The sequence below is a fragment of the Lathyrus oleraceus genome, chromosome 2, assembly GCF_024323335.1.
Source record: "Lathyrus oleraceus cultivar Zhongwan6 chromosome 2, CAAS_Psat_ZW6_1.0, whole genome shotgun sequence".
NCBI classification, from domain to species: domain Eukaryota; kingdom Viridiplantae; phylum Streptophyta; class Magnoliopsida; order Fabales; family Fabaceae; genus Lathyrus; species Lathyrus oleraceus.
Window position 1 is genome coordinate 469,685,706 of NC_066580.1, and position 13,212 is coordinate 469,698,917.

At 37.3% G+C, this 13,212-nt stretch overlaps 1 protein-coding gene across 1 annotated transcript; it reads left to right on the forward strand.

Annotated features, from left to right (window-relative positions):
• The first annotated feature begins 1,327 nt into the window (after positions 1–1,327).
• Positions 1,328–7,371, forward strand: LOC127120483 (peptidyl-prolyl cis-trans isomerase CYP65). The gene is made up of 11 exons (XM_051050920.1): positions 1,328–1,682; positions 1,774–1,836; positions 2,044–2,147; positions 4,560–4,651; positions 4,740–4,829; positions 4,924–4,999; positions 5,123–5,487; positions 5,642–5,898; positions 5,983–6,271; positions 6,764–6,874; positions 6,982–7,371. The coding sequence occupies exons 1-11, from the start codon at positions 1,555–1,557 to the stop codon at positions 7,195–7,197; spliced, it is 1,791 nt and encodes a 596-aa protein (XP_050906877.1). The 5' UTR covers positions 1,328–1,554; the 3' UTR covers positions 7,198–7,371.
• Positions 7,372–13,212: the final 5,841 nt, after the last annotated feature.

Sequence of the window (13,212 nt, forward strand, 5' to 3'; positions counted from 1 at the left end):
GTATTTGATGAGATATGTCTTTATAGGGGCTGTTTGAAGTGGGGTGAAACAGTTGTCCCATACTTGCCTGATAGATGTTTACGTCAGTTCGGGTATAGGCAGTATGTTCCATCCCCACCTCTGGATTGTATGATGGCGACGAATATTGATGTTGATTGGATCAGTTACCATCAGAGTGTTATCGCTGTGATCGGTTCATCTACCGTGGCCACCACTCCATCTGATGCAGTAGACGGTTATCTGGAGTGGTATTATTGTGTTTCCCATCCACGGTTGGTCCCTCCCCATCGTGACGCTCCTAGAGAGGTACCAGTTCCTGTATATGACGCCGGGCCATCTGATCCTGATTGGGCTCGTGTATCTACATTGATTCATCGCTATCTGAGACAGGTTAATGTCGAAGAGGAAGATCCATAGTTTTCTGATTTATTTGAAGCTTTGCATATTTCTCGTTCACATTGATTTTATGTATTAAGCTTTGAATATAATAGACATATTAATATAAAATTCATGTTTTGATTACATATTTATGTTTTGAGTACATAATCATGCTAATATAGGTGTAAGTAATTGCCAATGTTGCATACGTCCTGATTTTAAATGGACATCCACATTTCTTCGACGCACTTTGGGTACCACTATCACTAATCTTGTGTTTCCCACCTTTATCACAACCAAATATTATTTTATTACTTCTCCCTCTCTTCCCCGTTTCAGTATCTGAACGACTGATAATAACAGTTACTTTATTGTTGATTCCAACCTCTTTAATCCATCTGATAACCTCTTCTCGTGTACCAAATCTTTCCATCGTCATAAACGCATCAGTAGTATCTACACATATTTGGGGAAGATTTTCCATTCCTGCAAAATAAAATAAAATAATAATAAAAAAAAGCGAACCGGAAGACTTCTTGAAAGACTTCCGGAACACATATAATACATACCGGAACACTTTTCCAAAGAGTTCCGGTATGTAAAATTTGTTCACCGAAACTCTTTCAAGAAGTGTTCCGGTTTTGTAATTTTTTTTTAATTGAACCAGAACTCTTTCATGAAGTGTTCCGGTTTGCTTTTTTGTGTGTTCCGGAAGTCATTCTTTAAGTCTTTCGGTTTGGGAAAAATACATACCGGAAGTCATTTTGCAGGAGCTCCGATGCGAGGGGTGTGAAAGTGTAATTTCTGAAATTTTTAACTGAATGGTAAAAATGAAATGGTAAATTGGTTAAAACCAATTAAGGGTAGAATGAAAATTTTTAAAATTTTGTAAGGGTATGAGACTAACTGTAGGGATACAAGGTAAAATTTTCCTCAAGCCGAATGGATCGAATTTCCCCCCTCAACTCCACCCAAAATAAAAACCCGGCCCAGGAACATCCCCACGGCGGTGCGAAGCAAAATTGTGGTAGACGTTCCCGACACCGAGAATCCGCAGCAGCACCTCTCCTCATACCTGTAAATCGCCGGCAACCGAAACACCATCCGATAGATTATTGTGTGCAACTCCGCAAGTAAGAAGCCCTATCACAGAAGTAATTATCAAAAACCCTAACAATGGGGAAGAAACAGCACAGTAAAGACCGAATGTTCATAACCAAAACAGAGTGGGCAACGGAATGGGGAGGTTTCAAATCCAAAGAAAATCGCACCGCTTTCAAACGTCTTCCTTTTTACTGCTGCGCGTTCGTTCTCTCACCCTCTTTTTACCTTCATCTTTCAACTCAATTTTTCATTCAATTTCAGTTAACCTAATAATTTGTTTTTTTGATTCAGACTTACTTTTACTCCGTTTGAGTTTCCAGTTTGTACACCTGATGGAAGCGTTTTCGATGTTATGTAAGTATCTCAGTGATTCGTTTATGTCACAATTTGAAGTTTCATATTTGTTTCATTGTATGTTTGGAATCACAGTGATTCGTTTATGTCATAATTTGAAGCTTTAAAATTTAACTTTTACCAAAATCTCGGTGATTAGGCTAAATTCACCTTGAATCCAATTATGTACTTGGTTGATAATAACTTGGTTTTGCAATTTGGGTGCAGGCACATAACTCCATATATTGTAAAATACGGTAAACATCCTGTTACTGGGGCTTCATTGAAGCAGCAAGATCTCATTCCACTAACTTTTCACAAGAACTCAGAAGGTATTATTACTCTTTTGCATTATTTTTTGTGTTAGGTTGGCTTTATTTTTGTTCCTTCATTGAGTTGTTTTGCTTAGGGACAGTTTCAAATTGTTTTTCAGTTTGACTTTGATAACTTGACTTTGAGTTATCACCGTGGCTGTTTATCCCTTTGTTTATATGCTATTGAAGTGGTACCTGACTTAAAAAATGACAGTGCGGATTTTTTGTTGTTGTTAAGAATTGCATGTGTATATGTAATATTGGTCAAAGTGGTTCAACTTGTAGTAATTATGTATGGGGATGAAGGAATATTTTACTTGCATCGAAAAAATGTTGTATTTTCAAATGGTTTGCCCTAAACATGAAAAAATTATATCAGATCAAATTTACTTGGTAGGTAAGAGCATAGTTAACTAGTTAGTTACTTCACTTGTCATAATTTTAATTTCTGGCACTTATCTCATGGAATAGAAAATCTCAGTTACCTTATTCTGTCAAGCATAATGCGTAGTATGTTTGTTGATTCAATGTCTAGGTAAAACTCCCTCCCCCACAAAAAAAATTCCAAGAATGATTTTCTTTGCTTGTTGTAGTTGTTATAATATTGATCAGGAGAAGTGAAATTTAATCAATGTGAATAATGGGGGATGACGGGTCATGACAGAAGCCTAAGTCTTCCATAACATGCCTATGGTGGAAGCAGGGGGCTACAACAAAGATATGGTATATACAAAAATCATACAAAAAATAGAAGAGTATAATAAAATGAAAAAGAATTAATAACCTATTTGTAATAATACTAATAAATAAGATTCATCATCAGTATCTTTATTAGCAGCCCTTGAACCACTGAACAAAGAGTACGGAATCGTAAAGAAATAGGACAAAACAGAGAAGGAAATACAGGCTGTGCTAGAGACTAAAAAATAGACCAGAGAACAGGGACTGACATATAAAAGAGGTAATTGGAGAAAAAGAAAGGATGAAGATGCTGGGTCAATTTTCGGGGATATGCAATTTATGAAAATGGGCTGTTTGCCATTTACGGTCCATGCAAATAAGATGGTAGAATGTGGGAGCAACTGAGCTTGAACCTCTGATGTATGATCAGAGACATAGAGAAGAGAGTGGTCAGAAACGACGTGTGGGAGAGAGAGAGCAGAGATGTCCGGATTTGTGTTAGCATTTCATAGTTCTTTAGAGTTTTTTCTAGTCATTATGGGCTTGACTGGTTATTAGGAGTTTTAAAGAGATCATTAATACTCTTATTTTTTCTTTTCTCTGTTTTTTTTATTATAAATTATTTGGCGATTATTTCCACTAGACTGCTGAGCTGCCATGCCTGCAATGAATTAATATGTTGCCACAGGCTTCCACGTGAAAGCTGTCAGGCCATAGCCATCACATTTTGTCAAAAATGCAGTACAGCGTACCACCTTATTCATTGGGTTTATACATGGAAGAGTAGTGAATTTTTACACATTGAAGACGTTGGTCATAATAGGATATTATGGTGTTGTTTGCTCTATGTAGCTGATCTCACCTACTAGGAAAAATCTTTGATTGTTATTATTATTGAAGAGTTTAGTAAATATTGCATCCGGTTGAGTTTTCTACACCTTTTCATGCAAATAGTTTGTATTTTTAATGGGTATACACTCAAAAAGACCACATAAGCTTTGTCAAATGGGGCACAATTTTTTTTGTGTGGCTTTTGTGGATTAGAAAGTGAAGGTATTTAGGAGAGAAACAGTGAATATCTGGCACAAACCTAAATAGAAAAGGAAGAAAATTGAAACCACTTTAATAGCTACTTTGATCGTAATGAAGGACGATAGATAGGTTTGGACCTTTTCTGTTTTTCAAGCTTTAACAATGAATAGAGATGTCAATATGAGAATTAGCATGGTGTGCAATCTGCTATATTATGAACAATTATTGGTAATTGAGATTCACAAATTTCAGAAGATTAAAAGGATTGAAAAAAAATATTTGTGAAGTGTACATTGTACTATTGTAGTATGAAGGAGAGTTATGGAGGATTTTATATTACTATAATGGGGCAGCCTATAGCTTAAGTCTGAGATTTGTTTCAGGTAGAGTTGTCAATTTATTTAAGTCCCCATAGCTTGGCCCTGGTCCCCATTGGTTAGGGCCAAAAATCTCCCACCCAAAGAAGCCTTCAGAGTCTAAAAGCCTCTAAAAAGCCTTGTGGACTAGGACTAAGCCTTATAAGGAGTTTTAAAAATAATTGATACAAAATTTCTCTTGTTTAAGCTAAATTTTCTCATGTTACATACAATTTGTTTATGTTGTTTGAGGATAGGATGTGGATGGGATACATTTATGATTTTCTGTTAGATGTTTGGAATATACTCATTTAGTTGCTGTCTGCTTTGAATTGAATGACCTTTCTTTGTTACTGTGCAGGAGAATATCACTGTCCAGTGCTAAACAAAGTTTTCACTGAGTTTACACACATTGTTGCAGTCAAGACTACTGGAAATGTCTTCTGCTATGAGGTTTGTTTTTATCAGGATCCTTAGTGTTAACACTGCTAATTAAATTTTGTAGATGGTGTTTTTAATTATGTATGTTTGTGGGAAATAGGCTGTTAAGGAGTTAAACATCAAAACAAAAAACTGGAAGGAGCTCCTCACCGATGAGACATTTACTAGGGATGACCTTATAACTATTCAGGTCAGTTGGCTTTGATTGGGAACATTTTCTGCATATTCCTTTATCTTTCACTGGCTTAATATCATATTGATGTTTGTGCATGCGTGCTATGCAGAATCCTAATGCACTTGACCAGAAGGTTCTTCTGGATTTTGATCATGTTAAACAAAATTTGAAAATTGATGATGAAGGTATGATACAGCCCGTAGCTAATCCATCTTTTCTGGGCTATTGATTTCTTGCTGGTCTTGATATTACTGCTTTCATTGTTGTTACTTGTAGTAGCTTTACGAACTTCTGTTTTCTTTACTCAGAACTACAGAAAATGAGTTCAGATCCAACCTATAACATAAACATGTCGGGTGATATCAAGCAAATGCTTAAGGAGCTTGGAACTGAGGAAGGAAAGGAAACTGCATTGCACGGGGGAGGTGGCGGTAAGGCACAAAAAGAAAGGGCCGCTGCACTTGCTGCCATCTTAGCTGCAAGATCACAAGTTAAAGAAGATTCCAAATCGAATCCTGATGCAGCTCCTCAGGCACTCAGTATTGTAGATGCTGCATCTGCCTCAGTACATGGAAGAAGTGCAGCTGCTGCTAAAGCCTCATCAAGTGATAAAACTGCTGCCAGAATAGCTATGCATGTGGCTGGTGACAGGGCGCCAGTGAATGCGAAGCTGGTGAGCTTTCTAGATACATCTTTTTTACCTACCTAGAAATACAATTTTTTGAATAACTCTTCTGCATGATCAAATTCTATATGTTCCTTTCTATATATTGTATGAAGAGAGGGCCAATAATTACTATTCTATGTAATAATGATCCCAATTTCAGGTTAAAAGTCGTTACACTACTGGTGCTGCTTCCCGATCTTTCACTTCAACATCATATGATCCAGTTACAGAAAATGGTTATGAATATGTGAAAGTCGAGAGGAATCCAAAGAAGAAGGGATATGTACAACTGCATACAACACATGGTGATTTGAACATTGAGCTTCATTGTGATATAGCTCCCAGGGCATGTGAGAACTTTATCACACTTTGTGAGCGTGGATATTATAATGGAGTTGCTTTTCATAGAAGCATTAGGTATGTGACCACTTTTGTGTGTTTCTTCCTGGAGTAAATCAAGAGCCACATTCATGATTTCTTATTGTAATCCATTTTTTGCAGGAATTTTATGATACAAGGTGGTGATCCTACTGGTACTGGTAGGGGTGGTGAATCGATTTGGGGAAAACCTTTTAAGGATGAACTCAACTCCAAATTAGTCCACTCCGGAAGGGGTGTGGTTAGCATGGCAAACAGTGGCCCACATACTAATGGTTCCCAGTTTTTCATCTTGTACAAATCTGCAAATCATTTAAACTTCAAACATACAGTTTTTGGAGGAGTAGTCGGTGGCTTGACTACACTAGCAGCAATGGAAAAAGTTCCTGTTGATGACAGTGACCGACCTCTGGTGAGTCAGAAATTAATTTCACTGTTGATGCAATGGAATAATAGACTGTCCCCCAGGCCCCCACCTTCCCTTACTTTTGGTTTATTCCTTTGAACCTGTTTTTACAGACATTATTATATGATCCCAAATTTTGACCTGTTTTAGATAAAAAAAAAGTAGATTCTTCTGCCATCGGACATATTCCGCTATCTTTTGCGTTGATATGTTTATTACCTTGAGATCTGTCTAGCTAGTTTAGACCTTGCGATTCACTCATTAAATTTTCATTGGGGGTACAATACATCCCTGTACAACACTTAGGATTACAATATGTTACACTTTCATTTGTGAAAATTTAGGTTTTGGACTATCTCATGATTTGAAGAGTTGTTATTTAACAACGCTTGTTGGGACATTTGACGTCTTCTGAATGATTCACTAACTATTATTCAAGCGTGCCACGCTGTCAATTAAAACAATGGATTATATGCTTATATAATTTTTGGCTTGCAGGACGAAATCAAGATAACAGGTGTCACAACTTTTGTCAATCCTTACACCGAACCTGATGAGGAAGAAGAGCAAGCAAATGCCAAAGAGAAGAATGCAAATGATGAAGAAAATGTTTGTTCCCTAATATTTGAGACACCTCTTATTTGGTTACATTTTCTCTCACTTTTACAAGGTTTTTGTGAACTAATCTTTTGGATTTGTTTTGGCATATATTTCAGGACAAGGTTGGCTCATGGTATAGTAATCCTGGAGCTGGAACATCTGAGTCTGGAGCTACGGGGGTGGGCAGCGGTGGTGTTGGTAAGTACTTGAAGGCTAGGAGTGTTCCAACCGAATCTGCTGCTGCTGCCGCCGTAGACACCGGTACAGCCGTTGTAGGAAAGAAAAGAAAAGCAGTTGTCAGTGGTGGATTTAAAGATTTTTCTGCATGGTAGTAATTATCCCAAATTTTGAGTACAATTTGTAAATCAGTGTAGACTTGTAATAATTTATCATATTCGAAAAATTTACAGAATACCGGGGAATATTTTTTTGCACGCCATTCAAGATTTGTACAATTAGTGTAACTGTATTGGATGGGGTACAAGAATAGAATCATTTTGTCTTGAGTGTGCTTTCCCCCTTCTCTCACAGGTTGCTATCATGCTCCTTTGCTGCCTAGTCGGATTTCACAAACAGTGTTAAGAATTTTACAACTCTATTCCATACCAGTAACATACCAGTAAGATTAATTACTTCACTCTCTAAGGTTAGAGGTGCCTTGCCCAAGGTTATTAGGTTTTGTTTAATCCAATTTTTTTAGTAAAGTAGAGGTGACGATTCTTGGTAGATAAGATAACATTATGGAAAGAGGTTTTGAGAATTACCTTGATAAAATAAAGTAGTATAAATCCAGTTTTGCTTTATTTTATGATATATAATTTGTCATTGCAAACGAAAGAAATATGTTAAATAACATATCTGAAAATGACACACTGCTAAAAATATAAAATATTTTTAACTATGCTACAGTCCAAAAGAAAATGAACTGAAATAAAGATTGACGCAGTGACATACCAACTATATACTTTCATATACAAAAAAAAAAGGATGTGGGACTCACCTGACCGCGAAGGGAAAGGAGAAAAGATTAACCGGAACTGACTGTCTTATTGTTAGACCAAATTACGTTCGCGATCCTTGCGGTTTATTTTTTTTTAATTCATTTAATTTATAGTTTTTTTAATTGATCTTTTATATTACATTATGTTAACTGTTAGCATTTTCAATATGGTTTCCTTAAAAAAATAACACTTAAGACATTTATTATTGTTTGTAGGATTCAGAGAAGGGTATTATTACGTCTCTTATTTGTAGTTATATTATATTTATCGGTTAGTTGTAATTCATATTCAATTTCATTTATCTTTAATTTGATTTGCATTTAGTTTGGTCTTATATATAAGTTAAAATTTAGTTTTAGTTTGTAATATAATTTTCATAGTAATTGTTTTGCATTTGGGAGTAAAGTTAGTTACATTTTTTCTCTTTTTCTTCCATCTTCTTCTTCATTTTTGTGCATCAATAATTGGTATTTAAAACTATGATTTTGATTCAGGAACGGTAAACACGAGTGTACGTGAGACGTGTGTGATTAATTCTGCTCATTTAATTCAAATTGAAAATTTAAATTGAAACAGAATCATATTTCTTGAGTCTGTGGGATTGAGAAACACTAATGTTGATGAGATTTAAGTGAATTTGCACAAACACGTAGATGAATAGTGGAAATGGTAGCTTGAACACAAAGCTTCCTGTATTTGATGGAAAAAATTGGAATTGGTGGATGATTTAGATGCGTGTGTTGTTTGACGCTCAAGATGTTCTTGATCTCGTCATTGACGATTACACTGCGGTTGCAACAGATGTAACCGAAGCGCAGAGAAACACGCAGAGAGAAATGAGGAAGAAGGATAAAAATATATTGTTCTATATCCATCAGTGTGTGGATACAAATGTGTTTGAGAAGATCACTGATTCAACGACGATGAAGGCTGTAAGGGACACACTGGTACGGTGCTACGACGGTGATGCATCAATGAAAAAGACGAAGCTTCAGTCTCTACGTAAGTAGTATGAGAATCGCAACATGAAGAACAATGAGAAGGTACCTGATTACATCTCCAAAGTGACTTTGATCACACATGAGATGAAATCTTGTGGAGAAACTCTCTCTGAGCAAGTAATCATTGAAAAGGTATTGAGATCACTTACTTCTCAATTTGATTACATTGTTTTAGAAATTGAACACTATAAGGACCTCAACACCATGAGAATTAAAGAGCTCTAAAGTAATTTAGAGGCACAAGAGTTGCGTCTGACTGAGAGAAACTCTAAAAGAGAGGTAGAGTAAGCTCTAAAAGTGTCTTATGGTAAGAAGAATCAGAAGTAGTCTTAGTCAGAGGCCAAGAAGAGGCATGATTGTGGTTATTAGAAGTCAGAAGCCTCCAACTATGATGAGAAAAAACATCAGAAGGGAAATGATAAGTCTGACAAGAATAAGGTTCAATGCTACTTTGTAAGTAGTTTGGCCACTTTGCTGTTGACTGTTGGTCAAACAAGAAAAAGAAATCAGAAAAAGTAAACATAACCAGAGGAGATTCTGATGATGAACTTGTGCTATTGATGGATTCTGAACCTGATGATGGATATTTGATAAACTGGTGGTATATGGACACTGACTGCTAAAATCACCTAACTAGAAATATACAATGGCTGATTTATTTTGACTATAGAAAGAGGATAAATATCAAATATGCTGATGATAAGTATCTGAATGCTGAAGGAATGAGAAATGTCAAAGTTAAAGTGAAGAATGGCAAAACTGTTCCGATCAAGGATGTTTAGTATGTTCCTGGCATGAAGAGCAATCTGACGAGTGTAGGTAAACTAATTGATAAAGATTTCTCAATTACTATGAAGGATAATCTCTTAAAGTCGTATGATTTTAATCAGAAGCTGATTATGCAATCTTAACAAGGAGGCAACAAAACATTCAAGGTGAATGTGGAAACAGCTGAAACTAAATGCCTTAGTGTAGAAGGTGCTGAAGGTGATAGTGAGATGTGGCATAAGATATTGGGGCACATGAACTTCAGAAGCTTAGGACATATGAGTTCTAAGAAACTAGTACATGGAATTCCTAAGATTGTGAAACATGATAAGTTATGTGAGATATATATGAAAGGCAAGCAATCTAGATTTCCATTTGCATCAGAAGTGGATCCAAGAGTAAAACATGCTTTGGGAGTAGCGTATTTTGATGTATGTGGACCATTTAAAGTACATTCACTTGGAGGAAACAAGTACTTTATGTCATTTGTGGATGAGTTCGCAAGAATGACATGGGTAACACTCATCAAGTTTAAGCATTAGGTGTTTGCCGAGTTTCAGAAGTTCAAGGTGAATGCTGAAAAATAGAGTGGTCAGAAGCTGGAAGTTCTAAGAACTGATGGTGGAGGTGAGTATAACTCATCAGAGTTTAAAAGGTTTTGTGAAGAGAATGAAGTTGAACATTCGGTGACTGCTCCATATACTCCACAACACAATGGTCTTGCTAAAAGAAGAAACAAGACTTTGCTTGATATTACAAAAAGCATGCTGAAGGAGAAAAAGCTTCCTCGCACCTTGTGGGGAGAAGCTGTTGCCACTGCAACATATAGCTTAAAAGGTGTCCAACCAAGAAGTTGAAGGAAAATTTTCCTTTTGAGAAGTGGAATGGAAATAAGCAAAGTGTGAGTCATTTTAGAGTATTTGGTTCTGTTTGTTACAAACATGTTCCAGGTGCTACTAGAAAGAAGCTGAATGATAGAAGAAAAGTAGTGTTACTGATTGAGTACCATATTACATACGCTTATAAGCTATATTGTCCAGTCACTAACAAGATGGAAGTCAGTAGAGATGTCATTGTGAAGGAAACAAAAGCATAGGATTGGAACAAGTCTCAACCCAACTCTGGTGCAATGTTAACACTTAAGTTAACTTCTGAAGATATTTCAGACTCTGAAGGAGAATCTGCCTCTGAAGGAGATTTTACCTCTGAAGATGAGTCAGAGTCTGAAGGTGACTCTAATGCTGAAGTTGAGTTTGAAGGCGAGTCTGACTCTGAAGGAGAATCTGATTATCATCCAGATTCTGGTGGTAATCATGCATATGAAGGTGGTCATACTTTTGAAGGTGGTCCATTCTCTGAAGGTAATCCAACATCTAATATTGTTCCAACATCTGAAGAAGATTTTGAACAAGTTCAGAGGCCACAAAAATTAGACAAATACTAACAAGATTTGTAGAGTTTGACATGTTGCAAGATACTAAGATAGACTATGAGTGGGAAGTCATTAAGTGTGCCATGTTGGTAGACTCTGAACCAGTTAGTATTGAATAAGCTCTAAAGAAGAAAGTGTGGCTGAAGGCCATGAAAGAAGGACCTAAGGCTATAGAAAGAAACAAGACTTGGGAGTTGACTGAGCTTCCAAAGAACAAGAAAGCCATTAGCGTGAGATGGGTTTACAAGTTAACACCAAAGATAGATCGATCAATTGGCAAACACAAAGCAAGGCTAGTAGCTATAAGATTTTTACAGAAATCTGGATTAGATTACTTTGAGGTGTTTGTGCATCATGGTCATGCTCACAATCACTAACCAAAAAATATCTCTATGAATTGCAACCAAAGACTGTCTGATATGGTGGACATCATAAACCTTATACTCTCCAGGACAACCATCTACCATATTGACAGAAGCATTACCATGCGCGGGCAATATATTAGCTTTTACATTAGGTGCACGGTCCTCAAAGAAAACCATTCCACTCTTCACAATCTTTTGTACTTCGTACTTCAACGGGTAGCAGTTCTCAATGTCGTGGTCAGGGGCTCCCTGGTGAAAGGCACAACGGAGTTCAGGTTTTGAACCACCATGGAAGTGGCTCGGGTATTTGTGGTGGATTTCTGGGTTGAATAAGGTTCTTGAGAACCAAAGATGGATATAATTCTGCGTAGGACATAAGAATGGGATCAAAAGAAACCTTCTTCCTCTCAAAACTTTGTTGTTGATTATTGTTGTTGTTGTAGTTGGTTCTTTGTTGCGGTTGTTGTTGACATTGTTGTTGAATCAGAACAAATTAATTGTTGGAATTGTTGGAAAAAACTGGAATCACTGAAGAAACTTGATGTTGATGCTGACGTGGTTGAGAACTCATTCTGACATGAGGCCTCCTCTGCCTCCCTACAGATACTGAATTAGTTTCCCCTCCTTTTTCTTGGAGAAACCACTCCCATACTTCTTATTGGACGATGCTTCTTCCTTAGATAGACGTCCTTCACGGACTCCCTCTTCTAACCTCATCCCCATATTTTCAATTTCGGTAAAGTCATCGGGGGAACTGGAAATCATGCGTTCATAGTAAAATGAACTCAAAGTCTTCAGAAAAATCTTCATCATCTCTTTCTCTTCCAATGGAGGATTAATATGGGCAGCAAGTTCCCTCCACCTCTGAGCATACTCTTTAAATGTCTCCTTATCCTTCTGAGACATAGACCTCAGCTGGTCTCTATCAGGCGCCATATCAACATTGTATTTGTACTGGTTAACAAAAGCTTCATCCAAATCGTTGAAAGTACGAACACTCGCACTGTCCAACCCCATATACCACCTCAAAGCAACACCAGTCAGGCTGTCTTAAAAGTAGTGAATCAGCAACTGATCATTATCAGTTTGAGTTGACATCTTTCTGGCGTACATGACAAGGTGGCTTAGTGGACAAGTGTTTCCCTTATACTTTTCAAAGTCGGGGACTTTGAACTTCATCCGGATCTTCACATTCGGTACCAGGCCGAGCTCAGCAACATTCTTACCAAACAAGTCTTTTCCTTTCAACGTCTTCAACTCCTTTCGCAGCTCAAGGAACTGATCCTTCATTTCATCCATCTTCTCATATACATTTGGGCCCTCAGATGGATCAGAATGGTAGATGGTGTCCTCAACACGAGGCAAAGTATGGATAACTGGAGCTGGCACTGACATGACCGGGCTAGATGCCGGCAGAGAAACAAAAGTGGGCGCATACCCTTCAGGCATAAAGATGGACGACATTCCCCAAGGGAATTCAGCAGGCATGGAAGGACCAGATTGGATGACAGCAACGTGAACGGTTGAGGTAGCGACCTCAGAAATAACAAACCTCTAGGGAGGAGTTATAGGAGTTGGTGAAGACTGATTCTGCGCAGCAAGAACAGACTCCATCATAGAGGTCAATCGTGCAATCTCATCCTTCAGCTCTCTATTCTCTTGTTCCAAATGTTCCATGATCTTGGGTTGATTGACGCGAGTGTTGTATCGGTGAGTCAGCTTGGCTGAAGCACAAAAGAATAACCAATAAGACATCTGGCGGAAAAAAACCGGTTATGCA

What these genes read in the sequence shown, in the direction of transcription:
- LOC127120483 (XM_051050920.1), top strand. Translation starts at nt 1,555, where the DNA reads ATGGGGAAGAAACAGCACAGTAAAGACCGAATGTTCATAACCAAAACA. An exon ending in CTTCCTTTTTACTGCTGCGC is followed by an intron (nt 1,683 to 1,773) that starts GTTCGTTCTCTC and finishes TTTTTGATTCAG; the next exon opens with ACTTACTTTTACTCCGTTTG. An exon ending in GCTTTTCATAGAAGCATTAG is followed by an intron (nt 5,899 to 5,982) that starts GTATGTGACCAC and finishes CATTTTTTGCAG; the next exon opens with GAATTTTATGATACAAGGTG.